General features: G+C 39.0%; 1 protein-coding gene across 1 annotated transcript in view; it reads left to right on the top strand.

Moving 5' to 3' along the window:
- Nucleotides 1-4,079: 4,079 nt before the first annotated feature.
- Nucleotides 4,080-20,560, top strand: part of gramd1bb (GRAM domain containing 1Bb) — a 124,664-nt gene continuing 108,183 nt past the window's right edge. The window contains exon 1 of the mRNA XM_040131520.1: nucleotides 4,080-4,311. Coding sequence (XP_039987454.1) covers nucleotides 4,163-4,311 — 149 coding nt within the window. The 5' untranslated portion in view covers nucleotides 4,080-4,162. The remainder of the gene's footprint in view (nucleotides 4,312-20,560) is intronic.

Below are 20,560 nucleotides of genomic sequence, written 5' to 3' on the forward strand. Positions count from 1 at the left end.
GCTATCTCACGTAAGTTTCAAGACTCAGCAAATTGACCTTCACAATGTAGAAAATCAATCTGTAATCTGCTATTAATGTGTTCAGGGCGTCAACTTGCTCAGTCAGAGGCGGACTCTTACCTGCATGTGCTATGGGCCCAAAAATGCAGACGAGGAATGTTTTCAGCATATACACTTGGTGAGCAACTTCCACTGGAATGAATCTTAGATAAATTATTCAGTTCTCCGGTACATCCATGGCTTAAACATAAAAGGACACTGGTATAGTTCTCTAAGGTATTCTATTACAAATAGGGGAGTCGCATTCTGCGCAGTTGTTCTAACTAAGCCCGAGGATGAAGCATGGGGAAGGAGATCCCTCTTCTCCTTCCCCCCTTAACAGTCTCTCTCGATCTCCAGCCTCTCAACTCACGCCCCTGACAACAAGGTCAGCGATATCTATTGACCTGTCAGCCACTTATTGACTGACATTCATCTATTCCCTCTGAAAAGTTCTTCTTATGTTGACAATCTATTGAACTGCCATGATTGAGTGTGTGTGTCAAGCCTGGTTAAGGAGACAGGGTGTGACTTTATCTTCAGGCTTCAAGGATGCACACAAAAGGTACGATGAGAAGTCCCAAAAATGGGTTGAACGTGGAAATAACGCCTTGTGTAAATGCACATGAACGAGCCACGGGGGATAATACAATTACCAGTGTGTTCTCTGGCATCTGTTTGTTAAGGAGCTGGCTGCAGACTGCATGCTAAATTTACATCTTTTCAAAACACAGCATCCATATTAAGCAGGATCAAATTTTCAAGGCCAGATCACATTTCTCCACTCCCTGTTCCTTGCCTCTGTGCCCATTGTTCCACATGATTAGCCATCTGTGATGACACTGTCATAAGCCCATCTCACTGGCATGCCCACGCATACGCACACGCACGCACTTATAAATACATGCATATGTTGTGTTGACGTCATTTTGTTATGGCCCGGATCATCAGAAAACTAAAGATGGAGATTTCTAGTTTTACAGATATGTGTTATTTACATTTTATATAGAAATAATCTACTTCTTGCTTTTTTGTGCGTATTTAGGAAACATCATTGGTGTTGCAAATCATCTAAAAGCATGATGTATCACAATTATGAATTAACACGGAAAAGGGACACACACACTCTAATTAGCCAAGATACAAAAGTGATAAAATATGTCATCACACAGATAAGAAATGTTTTGGCTCTGAGCAGGCTATGTAGCCTAATTAATTTTGAATTATATTGTGCTCTTGGTCTCCGTCTGTAATCTGCAAAGTAAATACTTGTAGACTGCCACACAAGGCCTTCATAATTGAAGTCACTTATATAATTGCACCCCCTGGTGTTGATCGGGGATAGCTCTCGTTATCTGAGGTTGCTGATAGGCTCGTAATGGGATGAGAGAAATCACATGTCACACATCATACATCACCAATTTTTATCAGTTAATTAGAAATCTCACATGTAACCCATATAAACGAAAAGGGGCACTGCCAGCAAATTTTGGAATACAACAGTCTATATTCAGGATGTTTGTGTCACTCTTTTTTCAGACTAAGTTTTTATGTCTGTGAGGCCTGGATAATATTTTCTTCTTTCTGGGACATTGACCTTATCACTAATCACCAGATCCCATTTCCTGGGTCCCCACAGATAACTCTAATCCATTTTAACCGTGAACAAAAACTATCAAAGAAAGAAAAAAGTTATCAATTTATGTAGCGATTGCTCTGTGCACTGTTGTCCTATATGGTTTATTGAACATAGCAGTAATATTGTTAGTGGGTCTCACCGGGTACAGGTAACTTACTATACATGAGTGGCTTTGCTTAAAGCTCCCTCTGGTGGAACCTGATGTGTCTACCAAGGCCACGCACAGACACACAATGATGAGCAGGAGTGCAGGAGAGCTATAGACTGTTAGTAGATTGTTACAATACAGTTGGAAGCAGGGTAGAACAGTACAATAAACTGGCACTGCAGTTCAAACAGCTTCTAAATATCGATAAACAGTTTATTTGAATTCAAATAAAACCTTTCATCTTTGTGTTCCATTCATCTGAAAGCTTCTCATCTATTATCTTTGGCAATCAGCTTTAAAAAGAACGGTGTAAAAGCACAGTATTTTAGCACACTACTGATGGCAGTAAACTGGCTTCACTATTGTCAGGCTTTGTGAATAATACTGTGGACTTTTACCAGTGCTTTGTGAGGCTTCGCACTGATTATGCATGGGTGATGAAAATTAGACTGTGACCCACATATATTTATACCCAAGTATATTTCACTCTCTGACAACTAGACTAATTATAGTGCTGCCATAAATTTACATAGAGAGGTTAATAGCATGCTATTTTTGACACTTGTTCCCTGCTGAAATTCCACTTTAAAAACTTGACTTGTCTTTGCATATAGATGTAGGCCTACTATGGAAAAAATTATCCTTTGTGGGGGCAAAACTGCAAACTAACTACCTGACACTGTTCTATCTGACAGCGCAGATTATGAATAATGCACCCATGACATCCCCGATAGATGTAAGCATCAATTTACATTCTGATTCTCTGATCTTCAAAGCTGAAACTCAAAGCTCAAACTGTTGCTTAACTAGAAAAACTGTGATATTTTTCATGTAGAAGCTTGAAATAAGCCTGTGCTAGATGTCATGTTTTTTGATGCTTTGTCAGAAAATGACTGCACACTCAGTTAGTGTTCACAAAATACATAGCCAACAAGATATCTTAATATTCAATAATTAAATATTTTATTTTCTTTATTTAACAAGAAAAGCAAGAAGCATGAATATCAATTTAGCAGACTAGAATCTTAATTCTGAAAGCTATTAGTCCGTCTAATTGAAAAATGAAGCAATTAATGATACACTATTTTTTAATGGAGCAAGCAAGTAAAATTAATTGTAGACTAAATTAGATATAGGAGATCCATAACTCTGTACTTTGAGAAGGAGAACCACTCAGCTGAGGATTTCACCTTCAGGCACTATTACGTGGTATAACACATGTTTTTCTATTGACTTACAGGGTTTACATCTAAAATGTTGATCCAAATATGGTGTATATTAAGGGTATTACTGCATCATTTCAGCATCCATTTAATCCACTCCGGAGAAAGTGTGCAGCAGTGAATGTTCACCGGTTTGTGACTGAGAGACAATAGTACAATTCAGAAAGGCTCACTGATAACCACACTAGCCATCAAAACAAAAACATGCAGATGGTTTTATATTTTTACATGTACTGTAAAATACAGTAAACTATGGGCAAAATTTGACCCTATGGCATCCACGTCTTTAAATGATCAAACACGCATTACACAAGCAAGTGACAGGTTAAATTGAAAGAAGAAAAAAGAAAAGACATCTGCATGCACGTTTATGAAAGTTGTATGTTGTATGTAATGACCTTAGCACACTTGTTGTGAGGACTAATCACTGAATTATCGTATGAATCCTCTGTCTGTGACGGGCAACATGTAATAAATCTGACGTTTGTGCTTAACACGTCGAGTAATAATAATCACGGCCATAAACTTGACTTCTTTCAGGTAAACTTCAATTACCCTTTCAGAAAGATCTTAATTTATACTTTTTTTCAGCCCCTAAAGGTGTATGATGTGAGCATTAGATCTACCTTTTACATATTTCAGTCAGCCAGTGAAGGTTAACTTTTACGCACTTATAGTATAAAAAAGTGGGTAAACCATGTTAACAATGCCTTTGTACCTCTGTATATCCCATCTCTAATGCCCTCGGATCTCAGATGTACAGTAGGTAGAGACATAATGAGGACAGTGAAGGCTCTGATTAAATAAAGAATTGTATAGTCATTAACACTGTGCTAATGACTAGTGAAGCACAAAGTGGGTGAAACAACTTTCTCACGTTGCTGGGAATCCAGTCGAGGACACCTGCAGGTCCCCAGACTCCACTTTTAAACGTGAAGCAGTTCCACCTCGCCTTGCAGCCGGCAGAGCTGAAGCAGAGACGCTCCCACTGCAGGTTAATAGTGTAGCCTCCAGTGGGTCGCGCTGAACACCTGCTGCTTGCCTCGCAGTGATCTGCTAGATAGCAAGTTCGTTAAACATCATCGTGAACTGTGCGCACACCCTGTTACGGACATGGCCTTTGGGCATCTCATCCCTCAGCTGCGACTGGAGGAGCCATCGGAGGACAGGCTGTTCAGGAGCATCGGCTTCCGCCCCTTCCAGCATGGACACCACCAACGTGGAAAGTCAAGTTCCCCCTGCAGTGACAGAAAGCGACACAAGTAAGAGTCTTTTTTTTTTTTTTGTACCGGTTTGAGGGGGTTTAGGTTTCCGGCGAGGAGAGAGAGTCAGGAATGCACAAGGCGATTACTCTTGGTGATGGTCAAAGGATTCAATTTAGGTGTCAGGAAATAAGCCCAGCCCAACATATACTGTAATGAAAAATAAACCACAGCCATCCACTTACAAAATTCAGCCCCTGTTCTTGCTGTTTTTAAATGTCAGATATATTACAGTGACAACGCCACGGAGGGAGGGAGAAAGACGGCAAAAAAAAAGAACAAACACAAAAAAGCTCTGATAAACGAAAAGTTAGCAAACAGGCAAGGTAAGTAGCTAGCTGCTGAGCACACAGGCACGCAGCAAGCTAAAGACCAACGTTTTTGTAAGAAATCCTAACAGAGCTAAAAGAAGAAAAGCTTCATTCATTCATTAGGTGGCTTGAAACATGATTCCAAATGTATGCTAACGTTGCTCTAATGTTTCCAATTTTAAGATGTGTCTAAGGACTAGCTTCAATAATCTTTACCGAAATTGTTTTGCCTCTCAATTGTAAAACAATATCAGGGCCATTTTTAGTGTGAAGGATAGTGTGTTAATGATGCCAGAACACGTTTAAAAGCTTCTCAACATACAGGTTAAAATAGACATTAGACCTCCGTACACCAGTTGCACTGTGAAAGTTGCTATGAATTATTGCAGTCCCTTTCCGTGTGGATGAGATGAGGCATCTCTTCCATAGGCAACCCAGCTTTTCTGGACCAGCTGTTTCTCGTTGTGGTGATGACAGTCTCACTGATTGTCAAGTCCTAACCAAAGGTGGAGGATTGTGATTGCTAGTAACATAATAGAAGGTATTACGCTATACAAGATGTGTTTTTCTTGTCACAATAAAGCCTCTTACACCTGTGAAGGTGAGAAATGTACGTATGACGTTGCTACACTAAACTGAAGGCTACAGAGATATAAATATAGACTGTGGCAGTCATGCAGTACACTGTCATTTTCAGTGGAGAGATCCTCATAAGAGAAAAAGCTTTAATTTTCTTGGAGTGTAATGCCGTGCACTAAGTTTACACTATAATCAGGCCTACTTATGTTTTGTGTTTAAGTACAATTTTAACACTGTAAACATAACCCAAAAAATCAAGTAAAATGCCAGAAAATAAATCATCATGTTGTGGTTTTTGTGTCTGGTGTTACTGACAGTATAGTGTTCTGCAAGGTCTGTAGAAAAACCTTACTCACAGTAGTATTCAGACACAGCTCTCCATTTTCCTGTTGGTGCGTGTATATCTAGTAAATGTTAACTTTCTTGCGTAAGAGATGTCAAAATAGTGCACTGTTAACATGAGTAGATATAGAAACATGTGTACTTTATATTTACATAAAATCTGGAATTGGGACACAGTGTGTTTCAGTAGTGAGGTTTGTATTATTGGTGTGATTCTGCGTCCAGCGAGAGGCTTGTGCAAAGTTTGTGAAACCTGAGCTCTAGTTAGGGTCTAAGAAGCTTGACTGTTGCAAGGTGTTACAACACAATTGTGGTACGAGATATTACTGTGAAATAGTAGACATCCCAGCCTTTTGCTACATGAGCTGTCACCTGGGACAATTAGGGTCTAATTAGGGCTTTGTCTAATATGAAAACTGGCTGTAAGCAGCCACAGTGGTATGGTGATTAGGTGTCCATCTCTTCCTCTGTTGAACAGTTGTCAGCCCCTCCAATGTCGTGAATCCATCTTCTGCTGGTAAAAGTGATGCATGCCAACTGTGTCAGAGCCAGATTACACAGCTCAGTGATAGTGTTAGAGCACTAAGGGGCATCTGTCTAATGATGTGGCTTCTGAAGAGAGCTTCTGGGCTGAAAAAACTTTGTGCTGCACAGTGCACAGCCTAGATTAAGCCAAAAGTGTTATGCCAAATTTGTTACGACATACCCTCACTCTGGGCAGAAATTCACAAGGCTACTTTCTGGCCTAAGGAGCTGCTTTGGTGTTGTGCTTTTATCACATAGGAACCATGTTATCGGGCAAAGAAATTTAATGTTTCTTTTGTTTGTGTCACACTTTGACTGTTGCTGGAAGCAGTATAGTACTGTTCTGGAGCTTAGTTCCCCATTAACTGTTAGACTGCTGAACATAGTATAAAGAATGTGTTCAACCTGCCACTTTTGGGGCATCGTGATGCATTTTAATGTTGCAAATTGTAGGTGAAAATGTAAACGGTCGCCAGTAGCATGCTGTTTAACCTCCCCTCCAGAGAAAAAACCAGTGACATCAATTATCTGTGAAATTTATGTGTTGAAGGACACTGCCAACTCCAACTGAATGCTGCATACTTGTCACTTGTCAGGTACCCAAGTTTTTCTCAAGAGGATGTAATTTGAGGTTTTATATCATTGTGGGGCCAGCCCCTCTGCCTGTCTGTGTGGCAGTATAACACTGTAAAAATGTCACAGCTGTCCTGACAGCTTCTTGGGCTACTTTGCTGCTGTTTCTTGCTGTTGGGTAGTTATAAATCTGTGGCATTATTCATCACTTAATCATATTTTTTGCATTGCCTGCAAATAATCATTGACCAAATGATGGGATTCACATATCGAATGATAATGTGACAACTTACAAAACTCGTGTTATGTAAGTTTGTGTTAATGCAACTTCTTGCGTGAGTATTATTCAGAAAACCCCAAACTTCTTCTCTGCTCTTTTGGTGCATACTGTACAGGTTCAGTCAGCAGGTATTTTATTGCCAGTTGATTAAATTGCTCTTAGGGAAGAACTAATAAAGAATTCATCTGGTCCAGCCCATAACACTTCTCCTAGGGTGGCATCTTTCCAAATGGATGAGTATGGATGCTTTCGTTAATTCACCTACTGATCTCCAATCAGCAAAATTAACTGCCACTGCTGCCAACCTTGACTTTCTCAGTTTTACATAAAAGCATAGCTTGTCTTAAGCCTTTTATTTCCTCGTCAACGATGGATTAATTTAAAGGAACTGATGACTATGTTGATGAGTGACTGTACTTTACAGCTACATATTTAAAAAAAAAAAAAAAAAAAAACAGGTTTTGAAAATACATGTTCATATTCTGTCCATGTGTGGTTGTCAGTAAGATAACAGGTAACAGACCGGTAGCACTAGCAGGATTTTAGTCCAGATTGTAGTATTTCTGGAATCTGTCAGAATTGTACTAACATCTATACAGTGTATGTGGGCAGATGGAGAAGTATATGTTGGAATCTCATCCTGACCTGTCAATCAGGTGTGTTAATCATGTTTCAATCATCCTGTCTGAGCTTTTATAACCAGCAGTAGCCATGAAGCTAGTGTCACAAATAAAAATGAAATCCTACTCTTCTCATTAATGTCAGCAGCTCTTTGACTGAGCTTGTCAGACCTCATTCGCAGCTCACAGTCCTTTTTAGTTACTGCGAAATTCAGTCCAGCTCACAGGTAACACATGACTTATGCTGAAGGCAGTAGACTTGGCTGAGGTGAGGTGATGCACAGGCTGCATCAGATAAGGTCAGCTGATCTCCACGGTGTCAGCAACTTTGTGCCTCAATTTTCATACTGTAGCAGGTGTGTTCAGTCTGATGAGGCAGACACAGCTGAGGATCTGCTGAGACCTGGCCCGGAAAAAGATTTTTTTCCAGTGTTGTGAGTCAAACCAAATGTTGTGGGTGGTGGTTTGAATGGACAGTGGCAGTGCGCACATTAACACACACACATACACAACGCATAGATGCATAAAGTGTGAAGTGATACAGAGTGATACAAATGTAGCGAAAGGAAATATGTGTAGGAACTACTCAGGCTCTGACCCTGCCTGTAAAAGGCATGCATGTACGTACTTTATGTGCCGGGGGGACATGGAGGCATTTAAATTTCTGTTTAGACTGTGTGTGATATTGGGCCTGAGTGGTTTAAATTATTGAACTGTGTCAGTTTGAGCTCTGCAACTGATACCGATGCACTTTGTTCTCTGTCACAATGTCCTATATGGATGTTGTGACAGTGGATCCAGTGTGTGTATAAGGGTTCTAATGAGGACTCAGTCACAGCGGTGACTGGTAAATGAGGCAGATCCAAGCCCTGGTTGAGGTATTGATCTTTTCTTTTATCCCTGCAGAATCTTCTGCAGCAGCTTCCTCTGCTAATCCACGAACACAGCTAAGATCAAAGCCATGGCACAGAACATTTTAAATCTGGGTAGAAACAGGCTCCCCCATCCTGTTCTATTTTGCAAGCAAGAAAAACTATTAAATGGGTGATTGTTGACAATAGAGAGAGAGACACGAACACTGTTTGGTTGGCTACATTCTCATTAAAATGTTTTACATGAATGAAAATGTGAGGCAAAGCAAGTTTTTTTTCACCAAAGCTGGTGCAGTGTTTTCTTTCACAATACATTTGGGCTGGCACATGTGTATTAGAAGAGCTACCATCTGTGCTACTTATCTCACTGGTAGTCCCGGAAGAGTTGAATCAAGGGCGACTGGACCTAATGTTTTGCCCATCATCCAAGAGGCTTCTTCAGTTCAGACTGACTGGTGGGGAGTCCCAGGTATTCAACCTCTGTGGGGTTGTTATCAAGGCCATTGATGGCACTTGGTTTGTTAGTAATCCTGGCTGTTGTGAAACACTGAGGCGAGATCCCACCAGTGGATAAAAGAAAAAGGCCATAGAATGTCTACAACAGCTACAGGGGGGGACATTACCCGCAAACAATATCATTGCTTGTATCCTGGAGAAGCAATCCCATGTATGGGTTCCCCAAGATTCAAAAAGAAGGTGCCCCCCTCGGGCCCATTATCAGAAGCATTAACTCAGTTACTTACAACATTGCCAAAAATCTAGCTACCATCTTATCTCCCTGGGTTGGTAACACTCCTCACCAAAAACACCACTTATCTCCCACCTACAATGCTGTCCTTTTATCCCTTCCTAGGAGATTTAGCAACCATTCACACTTGGCCTCAGGTGTCTTGAGTACCTTAGCTGAGTCTACCGTTTTAAGGAAGTTTAGTTTTTCAGTTATGGGAAATAATCCATTTGATAGGCCTGACTGCTATAACACGAGAGGCCATTCCAGTGTTACTGCAAGGAATTAGCTGATCATGCAGATGCAGATACTTTTAGTAAATGGCTGCATTCACATGCACACACTCATATAGTGATGGCAGCGGGCTACCATGCAAGATGCTGGTCTAACCATCAGTTCTGAATTTATGGTTAACTACCTTGTCCATGGGCACTTTGACATGTGGAGAAGAGAAGCTCAGCACCCCTGGACTAAATGGACATCCTGCTCTTCCTGAGCCACAATCCCACCTAGTTTTAGGTGTTTTAGCTTAACTTTAGTTTTAGAACAAATCCAGGTTCAAAGAATTATTTTCTACAGAATCAGCCCTTGTTGACCTCATTAATAGAATTAGGTTAAATATGGACAAGGGTTTTTATACGGGCATGATTTTAATTAACCTTCAGAAGGCATTCGGCACATTAAAAAATTCAGTTTTATGTAATAAATTGGAAGCTACTGGGTTTGATAACCTCATAGTTACAGTAGTTGGTTTAAACCTAATCTAAGTAATTGTATTCAGTGTGTAGATATCAATGGTACCTCCTGAGATCCAGGTGTGGTTACATGTGGCAGGATTAATCTTAGGACCCCGTACTATTCCCGGTATATGTAAACAAAATTAAATCGGCAGTAGATTGTGAGTTATACTGTTTGTATGCTGATGATTCTGCTTTGTTAGTAGAGCTGGATATAATCTCCTGATTCGATTCGATTTAGGCTCACAAAGTCCAAAATCGATTAATTTCAGTTTGATTTGATTAAATTCTAGATGAGTCGGTTACATCAGATAAATACTAGTGTTGCAGAAAGCGCTTCTCAGAATTTATCCTGGGAATTTACATTTCTTCTGCATTCAACAAGTGAGCAACTCTGTCGTTTCCTTGAACATAAAATTGTGTAAAGTAAACTATCAGCTAAATTTTAAATGCATTTCCCGGTTATAATCAAGAGAAACAATAAATGCTATCCCATACAGCTACACATGGAGTTTCAGTAGCAGATGCTTCACCTAAGCATCAACTTTAATGACCACTTTGAGCAGAGACAGAGTAGACACTGAAAGTCTGCTCACTGATTCATCTGCACTGTTTGTGTTGACAAGACATGAGCTGGATATCTGCAGACAGCTGGATAGCTGGTGTTAGCTCCCCAGCAGAGACAGACTTAACAAAGTAGAATCCACTCAATTTTTGTAGCCAGAGAAAGTATCTCTTCATCAAAAATAAACAGAGCTCAGAAGAGTGTTTACAGAGTTTTTTCAATCTATTGATCTTGTAGACTCTGAATCTGCCACGAGATAGCCATTTAGCGGAGATTAACACCAATCAGCCACAACATATATATATACTGTGTATATATACACAATTCAGCCAGAGCATTAAAACCAGTTAGTGGTTTCAGTATTGTGGCTGATCAGTTAATATGTTTACTGAGAAAAGGCACAAATGCAAAAATCGATGTTGGGATGTTAAGAATCGGTATTGGTTCATTCAAATAATAATCGTGATTAATCAGAAAATTTGTTTTTATTCAGCCCTATTTGTTCACATGTTCAAAATGTGTCTTTGACATAGAAAACATGCTTAGTGAAGAAATGTCAAAATTACATCTGGGTGAGACTGAATCCATTTTATTTGCCCCAAAAACTAAACCTGATTTTTAAATGTAACCTGTTATGGAGTTTCTACTTACAGGTTTCTACTTACTACTTACATTAAGTCGAAACGTGATGTGTTTTGAGCATAATGCTGACCAGCATAGGTACAATACTAGACAAAGTCTGACCTCAGTTAAAATTCAAAGATATGGCGCTTCTGGGTCTAAATCTTTTCAGTGTGTAGAGGTTAAAAATTGGAACAGCCTACTAGATAACGTGAGAGCTTCAAAATCTATTAAGTTTTTAAAAACAACATGGAAAGAGGAGATGTATGCTGCTTGTGGGTTGTTTTGTATTGTGTCTGTTGTACTTTTTATGTATATGTCTCATCTATTTTTTTTTTCTCTCTTTTTATCCTTTTTGAATGTTTGGAAAAGTGTGTTATGTTTGGGTCATCTAATGACAAAATGAAACCAAACCCAACCTTTGCTGTCAGAATCAAAGAGATCATTTGAAAATATGAAAATGCTGCATAAATTTAGATTTTGGAGCTGTATGACCCATTTGTATAAATAGAAACTGATCTTGGTCTAACTTTGCGAGGCACCTGGATTTCTTGCAAGCGGTCCTGTGTAACAAACTATCTGGTGTCAGGTTAATCTTGGTGTATAGTTAAGAAAAAAATTAAGGTTAAAGTGAAAAATAAAAGTGGTCGTGAATTGTAAGGGAGGCACAGTAAGCAGGACAATGTTCAATGCCAATGCCAGAGAGGGATGAGTATGCACAGGCCCACAGCATGAGCAAAGTATGAAGTGTTTTTTCTACAAATACTAATTTTATTCCTTAACTGTGCTTAAGAGATTTGTTTTGTTCTGTTATATTGCTTTTCTTTCCAACAGGTTAAATGTAAACTCCCTGATTTTGTATTAGCACCCAGTAGCATCCTCACAATCTCCCAAACTGAAAACTGATGAAAACTGTAGTGTACTGTAAATTTAATTGTGCTGAGCTTCAAAGCATCACCGTTTCATGACATTAAACATGGAATATGACCTGGGGCTTCAGTGCCAAAACGTGAGACTTAGTCCAATCATTCAACACGCCAAAATTGTATTCACAGATGGCTCAACAAACGTAATATACAGTATGTCCTTGCCTTTTGTGTGACCACAAACCTGTCCTTTGACCTTTGTTCTAGTACTGTCTGCTTTCATGTTTTCATTGTCCTGCATGTTGCTACCTGTCAATTTACTCAGTAAAAACTTCATTAAAATCTTTCTTAATGTGCAGCTTATGATCTGTGAAAAAAACTGTGTTGGTTGATTATTTTTCCTACACACAGGCACACAGATGTATCTACAGCTTACTGGCAACTAATGAAGTGAGGGAAGGGTGTGTGGGATGTGGCTGTTCAGATTCAGTTAAGAGTGTGGCAGCTGCATTTTAGATGGAGATGGGGGATGAATATAAGGAATTGCTCTGTTCAAGTCTAGAGGGAACAAAGGTGTGGGTTACTTTTTTTTAGTAGCTTGGAAAAGCCAGTGTTGAATTTCCACACTCTTTGCAGCCTGCTTGATCTTGGTCATAATCAACACAGAAGAATTTAGACGATATCTTAACATTTTATATCCCTCAGACAGGTGTATACTGTAAATTCAGAGCAGTGGATCCTCACTTGTCTATGGAGTTCAACTTATATTATAGAAGAAGTTCCTTTCTGCAAAATAATAAATGATCGGCTAGTCTGTTTGGTCTGTAAAATCAGTTTCCCCAGCATTCAGCAACAGCAAAGCAATCAGGCTATTGGCTGCAGAGCCAGTTAAGCTCCTCTGCAAGGTAATTAGATTCAGATAATCCAAACAACAAAAGCCATAATCCTGCTCAAATTCACTGCATACTGTTGGTGTTGAACTGTCAGACCTTTTAAAAAAACTGCAGCCAGAGAGATAATAAAACTGAGCTGTTCATTGAATCACAAAGTTTACCCACATTGATGTTATGCCATATGTCATGGTGAGAACTGGATAAATGCCTCGTTGTCACAAGTTTATATACTCATATGTGTTTGTGTGCGTGTTCAGGCAGAGCTGTCTCAGTACAACCCTGCAGTACAGTCAAACAAATGCAGCAAGGGCCAGATGGTTAAATGCTGCATGGTTTTTTTTGTTTGTTTTGTTTTTTGTGTAAGACAATGTATAAATGTTGCAAAGGTTAGAACACCAGTTTTACATATTTGATGATTGTTAACTTCACACATAGACCATAGAATAATCATTTTCTTTTGCACCTTTTGATGACTGATGTAACTGGTTGGATGATTGTTTATTAATCTAATCAAATCTAGTCTAATCTATTTATTCATTTAAAGATAATCGTAGCTGTAACTGATACCAACAGAATCTTGTAAAGGCTTTTTGGGGATTATTGCAGCCAGCATATACTAAAGTGGGTCTAATGTGATAAAAAATCAGTGTTTCCCACAGGTTGAGAATTTACTTGTGGTGGTGGGTGATGTGGCCGATGCGCATGCAGAGACTCATCCAGTTTAGAGGTGGAGACTGTTAGCCAGGTTATTTTCTGTTCCTACAATTTATAGATGTCCCCAAAATGTCTCACATTCAGAATATCGGTAGACGTTACAATTTACCAATATTCCCTTAACCCCTCACGTTCATGCTGTCGATTGATGCTAGCTAGGTGGATAGACACAGAGTCCCCACTCAGTTACAGCAGTGCACACAACTCAGACAGGTGTGGCCAAAAATTAATTAGTTTGAAAAGATTGAAATAAGACGTTCTAATGTAGGATTTGTAAGATTTACCTAAATTGAGTAATTTTTATCTGTCTGGGCAGGTCTTAATCTACCTGGGCGGGCCTCCCAAGTAGAAGTAACGTATGGGAAATGCTGCAGATTTTCACATTAAAGCTTTCCAAATGGTTTATACTAACAGTATGTGATCAAAACTGCCAACAACATACTTTGTGCGGAAAATGACAGTGATTAGAAAAAATTGAAAATTGAAAACATATGTCCATATTCACCCATTTTTTCACAACTGCTTACCTGAATAATGTCATTAATTATAGGTCTACACCAAAACTAAATAAGGGAAGAAAGGATAAAACCTTTGTAAACTGTTGTGTTTTGAGATTTTATTGTGGTACAGTTTTGTGTATCGATCCCATTTCTGTAGTTTGATTCCATACAAAGCATGATGTCCTGTCAATGCCACGTTTCATAATACCATGTGTATGCATTTCCTGGCTCCACAAGCCACACCTCAAGTGACTCAGCTTTGTTTCTCAAGGGTATCACAGCAGAGCCTGGCTCACCCAAGGACCCCAGCTAATGAGCCAGTGCAGGGAAATTGATTTAGTCTCCACCTTCCTATCACCATCCCGTGCAGGCCAAAGATAAAACAAGGTGAGTCCCTGGGGTCCATGCTCAGTAAAACCCTCCAAAGTCATTTCCTTTCCACTGGCTGAAGAGCCAGATTAATTATAGACCAATAAAAGTTAAGATCGGGTCAAATTAGTGAGCACATTGAATATCAGTCCTGCACTGTTCGCATATAACTTAAGGGTTGTAAAGATGCACCTGTGCTCTAAAGTTATTCCATGCATTTTCCTCAGGCTGCTGTAATTTGTTTCTCTTGTATGACAAATTTAAAAAAAGCATTTCAACACGCAAAGCCAGTTTGCCTGAGGTGATGCACTGTAGGGTCTTGTGGTAATGTGCCTTTTTGCTGATCTCCATTAAAAGCCTTCAAATGAAGTCAAGTCTTTATTACCCCTCGGTGGAACATTTGGATGTCAACACCATCAGTATTAAAGTTAAAATATTTCAATGCACAAAGCATTATATAGAAGAAATAATACATAGTGAAATCCCTAAAGGTCTTGGACTGTATTATTTTGGATCCTGACTACGCACGGTATAAATACAGTAAATATAGGGTAGAAGGCCACAACAGTGTAATAAATATTTGTTTGTTCACACCACTCAACACTCAATCCAGCCTGAGATACCACGTATGGATGAGTGTAACCTAACAAGAAGCTGCTGATCATTTTTGTGCAACATGTAGTGGAACAACTGTAACAACATTACAGTACTTTGATAATCATGGTTCCAGCTGATCAATTGATCATCATTGAGTTTTGCATGTGAAGCTTGTTGTATAAGCTTGAAGGTTTTCACATTTAGAGTAGTAAAACATTGTTTTCAAATATGAATATGTACTTTTAAATATCCACAAGAATAATTACATTAGTAGCTTTTAAAATTAATTAAGTTTATACTTACAAATTAATAAAATACCCAGCTTTACACAGACCTCATCTACATCCCCCATTTTTAAGATAGTCATATTCTATTTTCACTGTTCATCTTTAGTTTCCATATCATTCACTGTGTTGTAGATCACTGTCCACATGGGGGCACAATAGCTTTACTCTTACTTGCCAAGAAATACTGAAATACTGGGCAAACATTCATAAACAGAAAACTGCTGAAAGGTACAATCTTGCAAATTTTCAGGGTAAATGAGAGGGTTTGAGTTATTTAGTAACAGAGCTATGCCAGGTTACCCTCCAGGTAATCCTCACAGTGTATTATGAATGTGTCAAGTCAGGGTCCTGCCAAGACTTCTCAGACAAGTGTAATGCATCTTTTCCATGAGTTTGATTTGTGACATCTCTGATACTCACTGGTGTACAACCATAGTGATACACACAAGCACTACAGACCATTTCATGGACTAACTCCCAAGGTTAAGTAGAGTGTTGGAAATAGGCATGAAATTTGTCTTTTAACAGCACTCACAGGGGACAGACATGTCAGAGACTATAAGTGGAGAGATGCTCTCTGTGTGCTGCTTTGTTGTTTTATATTATTACTGGAACTCAAAAACAAAATCTGAAAGATGTCTATTTAAAAAAAAAAGGGAATCATATTTAGCTGCCTGCCCAAAATTGCATTTGCAAACTTCAGCTGAGCCTTCAGCAGCTGTGTGTGGAGCGTGCAGTCATATCCACATTGTATTTCTCTGAATCAACAAAGATAACAACGCGCCCGTAGAGCATCTGAGATATTGATGGACTATCTCTCTCGTTTTCCTCGCAGCTGTCTGGCTATTAAAACAAGAAAGTAAAATTCAAAATACTGCTGCAGTTCGCAGCCATTCCTCCATGTACTCTGCTGGTGAGAAAAAAAAAACTATTAAAAGTTGAATATTAAAGGCAGGTGTTTTTATTAAACTGCAGCTTTAATACTGTATATGGTGACTAAAAAATGCTTTAAACAAATAAAAGTGAAAACCTACACACAGACACCACATGAAACACACATACACAAGTATTACATGTGAGAATATAAAGTAAACTGCAGTGAAATTTCTTTTGAAATGAGAAAAAGATTTATTTTTTTTAAGACCTAGATGAGATACAGCAGATACCACTCACGTATTTCTGTTTAATACTGTATGTATCTCCTGGCAGAAGCGAGTTAGCTTGGCTTACCACAAAGAGTGGAAAGAGAGGATCCTACCACTGGGTCTAAATTTCACTAATTAATACATTATATCCTTTAGTTTGCTGTTTTACAGGGGGAGCAAGCCAATTAGCATATTTCCCAAAATGTCGAACTGTTCCTTTAAGGCCTTGTATTTCTCTGTTTAATTAAGCAGCCGTCCTAGAGTTAGGGTCCTAAAATTCCAGACCATTTATTTTGTGGATGATGATTTTTCAAATGATAGATAGGTAGGTAGGTAGGTAGGCAGGTAGGCAGGTAGGTAGGCGATTGTTGAGTTAAATGACATAGTTGCACAGATCCATAATGGCCTTACGTAATCGTGTAAAATAGATTCAGCCAAAAGCCACGACGAAATGGCCAAACCACCAATTCTTTTTTCTTGTTGATACATGTGCGTTTTATCTGTACAGAATTTCATTTACCACACAGCTGAGCTACCAATCTAAATTATTCAAAAACCAATACATCATTGAATCATATACTGTAAACACAAATGCACATGCACACATTTAGCTCATCTACTTAAGTATGGTAATGGCTCCTCTGTAATCAAACACTATTCATCCATCCTAAGAGGAATAAACCTGCTCTTCCCTGATTATTCCCTATATTAACACCAAATACTAGTTTGTGCCGTATAATACAGTACAGCACCTCCACACAGCTGCCCCATCAAAATTAAGCATATAATTGTATCCTTGGTGCCTATAACGTTTGCAGTAAGACTAATTTTACTAATCCTTCTCAAATGTATGATTTATAATGTTTAATAAATGTTTTTTTTCCTCCCACTGACAATGAGAAGAAGAGAGGGTGGAATTAAGCGTCAGTTTGTAACAATATCTTCCTCTGTGCCATGACTTTTATCTTCCTCCCCTCTCTTCTGTAATTATACTCTTACTATTGCTTCCCTCTATCATTGCTTTAGAGAGAAAGGTTATGTCGAGTACTTTCTGAAGTGCTCAAGCCTTTCAATTATGGTGTTGTTGAATTGAGGGATTTGAAAGTGGAGACAGGTCATATTCATCACTCAGTTATATTAAATCAGTGAGGATGAGTATAAGTATCAGCTCATTTATATAAAGCTTCTACCAGAAGCTCATATAAATTATACCTCTGTCTATTGAACAAAAATCTCTCCAAAAATCCAAAGCGCTCAGGTTTTTTAGTTTCGCTCCATTGGTAAAGCAGAAGCTTCCCATGAAAGCAGAGTGGATTGGCCATCCTGCATAAGACTGGCAGGCCAGTTTCATGTTTGTGTAGCATGTGTGGCAGAGTTCTAAATTCCTCCACCTTGACTTTTAAAGTCATGTCTTGTCATCTAACTAATGTTATACCGAGATCAACTCTCATTTAAGTAATTTTAGCTCCATTCTGCATGGTCTCAACTAACTCAGAAAAATATCTATGTCCTCAGCGGCTAGCTGTTCAACTTTCTTAAGGAGATAGTTGCTAACTTTTTCCGTTTGCTATTTGGTACTGGGCAAGTAGCCTTTTTTTGCTGCTGCAAATTTGTGCAAGGAGAGTGGTAAGGCTGAAACATAGAGAAAATTTGCGGGCCGTATAACAAAACAGTAAATTAAAAAAGGCTTAAAAACTCAATAAATGGTTGGATGATAATTGTGTTGTCTAGTTTCTGTGACCCCTTTTACATTACATGTTGTAATTTGATTCGATGTTAAAATGATATGTTTAATGTTAAACCGATGAGCCAACACTTTATGACCACTCGCTGGTCTCAGTCAGCAACCAACAGTGGTGGGATGAGGAACATTGGTCCATAGAGACAAACCACAAACTGCAGCATCGTCGATGTGCGAGGGTAACAAAGGCTATCCCATCTGATGCGAACCGCCAGAAGGGTACTGTGTACAATTACAGGGGTACAAGTGGCAGAAAATTTTAATGATGGTTATGGGAGGAATGTGTCACAACGCACAGTGCATCATGCTGCTGCGTATGGCGCTGCACAGCCACAGACTGGTGAGAATGCCCATGCTGGTCATGATGTTTTGGCTCATCAGTGTGAAATATTAATTAATGCATCTTTAGATTTACAGTCTTTCATCATAAACAACAGGGCATCATCACTGAGGAAGACTGCAACAATCAATACACAGTAGGATATCTGCCATTTTCTCTTACTGTGTACTATCAAGTGACAATCAGAATTCCAGATGAGATCATTTCTGATTTGATTCAAAGTACAGTCCTGCTGATTACTACTTATCATTGGGGCTTATTTAATATTGTTCAAGCTCTTGCACTGCGGAGCTATACATGCTGTATATATGGACAAAGGGGATTTATTTTTATTGCACAGAAAAGGTTTTACAAGTTGAACCTGCATTGCGGAACTTTTGTCACCCCCCTTTTGGCAGTGAGAGTAATTACACAAACACTGTTGAATAATGAGAAATTTCCACAGTTCCAAGACAATAATTCATTATTTAGGTAGAGTAGTGTAATAGCTACATTGTCTGCTCCAAATATTTCACAAATGCCAACCTGTCCAAGAGCAGTAAGTCAACATCTGTGTCTGACCTTTCTTTTTTAGACCGTAGTCCTTCCTCTGAACGCCAAGTTTCTTTCTATCTGTAGCATCAGACACCTTTCTTGGATCCAAGGTTTATCAGCCATAAGCTCCACGATACTCCTAGTTGCTGTAGCGTACTCCATCTCCATCGCTACAGTTGCTCCCCTCTTCAGCTCTGGCAAAGTTGCTGGTTGATGTAAAACACAGTGCTACCGGTGCGCAGCGCGGGAATGACGCCACATTGTGGAGCAAAAGTACAATGATTATTTACATCCAATTGAGGTGAGAGGAAACGCATGGTATGCAATGATGACCTACATGGTGGAGCACAAATCTTCCACAACAACAGACTACAGATTTAAAACTCCAGCATCCTGCAAAATAGAGATTTACCTGGTGCTAATGGCCTTAATCAGCAATGTGTGAACTTGTTTCTTCCTGTTAGTCTCTCCACTACAGTTATATTGGCAGCAGTGCTGTTGAACATACATATGACACATCCTGGGTAAGTCAGTAGCATCAGTTCATCACAGTATCAATACCACAGCTGCTCCCCATGTTACTTGAAAAGTGTCAGGGATTATTTAAGCACATGAAAGTTAAATGGACCAAGTGGAGTTTTGGACCACTATTGGCGCTGTATCTTACGGACGCAAGCATGAGGATGATGTGAGAGACTTTTCCGCAGAGGGCAGACGTGGTAATGTGCAAATAGAAGAATTAGAAGACCTAAAGCCAATTTTAAAAATAATACTAATAATAATAAAAAAAAGTATGTTTCAAAACATTCAAAAAAGGGCTTTGCGTATTGAGTTGGAAATGGATTTAATGTGTTTGTTAGGCCTGATGCATATACATTACTTTGCAGTGAGAAACAAAACACATTTGTTTACAATGTAAACCCCACAGGAGACCTTTCAACAGTTCTCTCATTTTTCTGTCAACTGTTCCTTGTTAAAACAAATTATCCTTGGTGACTTCTAATTCAGGTAACTTAATAAGGTAATCTATCAGCATGACAGATGATAGAAGATAGATGGTGCTAAGGAACTAAAGTTTTGAAGTTCTGTATTATTCTAATCAAGCAGAGGAATTAGAAGCTTCTGTCACACAAATGGACTGGGTCAAACTGACATTTGTTTCATGGTCAGGTTGGCATGATAACATGAAATATCTTTCCTTCTAAACTAAAGTAAGATCCGAGATGAAGGCTACTTGAGGATCTCATACTGGTAAATTGATATTTAAGAGACGGTGAGAGCATAGAGACCTTTTCAAACACTGCAACAGAACTTATCACTGTTTGCATGTTTAGGTTTGATAGTTTGATTGTGTGAGGCATTTGTAGAATTGTGAAAAATTATTTTAGGTTAATTCTTCTGATTGATTTTTACGCTGTTTCATTCCTTGATGAAATCTTTTTCGAGATACATATTCATTCTGAGATGGTCCCCACAGCACTCCCACAAATCTCTATAGACTAATTAACTGT

The sequence above is a fragment of the Xiphias gladius genome, chromosome 7, assembly GCF_016859285.1.
Source record: "Xiphias gladius isolate SHS-SW01 ecotype Sanya breed wild chromosome 7, ASM1685928v1, whole genome shotgun sequence".
NCBI classification, from domain to species: Eukaryota; Metazoa; Chordata; class Actinopteri; order Istiophoriformes; family Xiphiidae; genus Xiphias; species Xiphias gladius.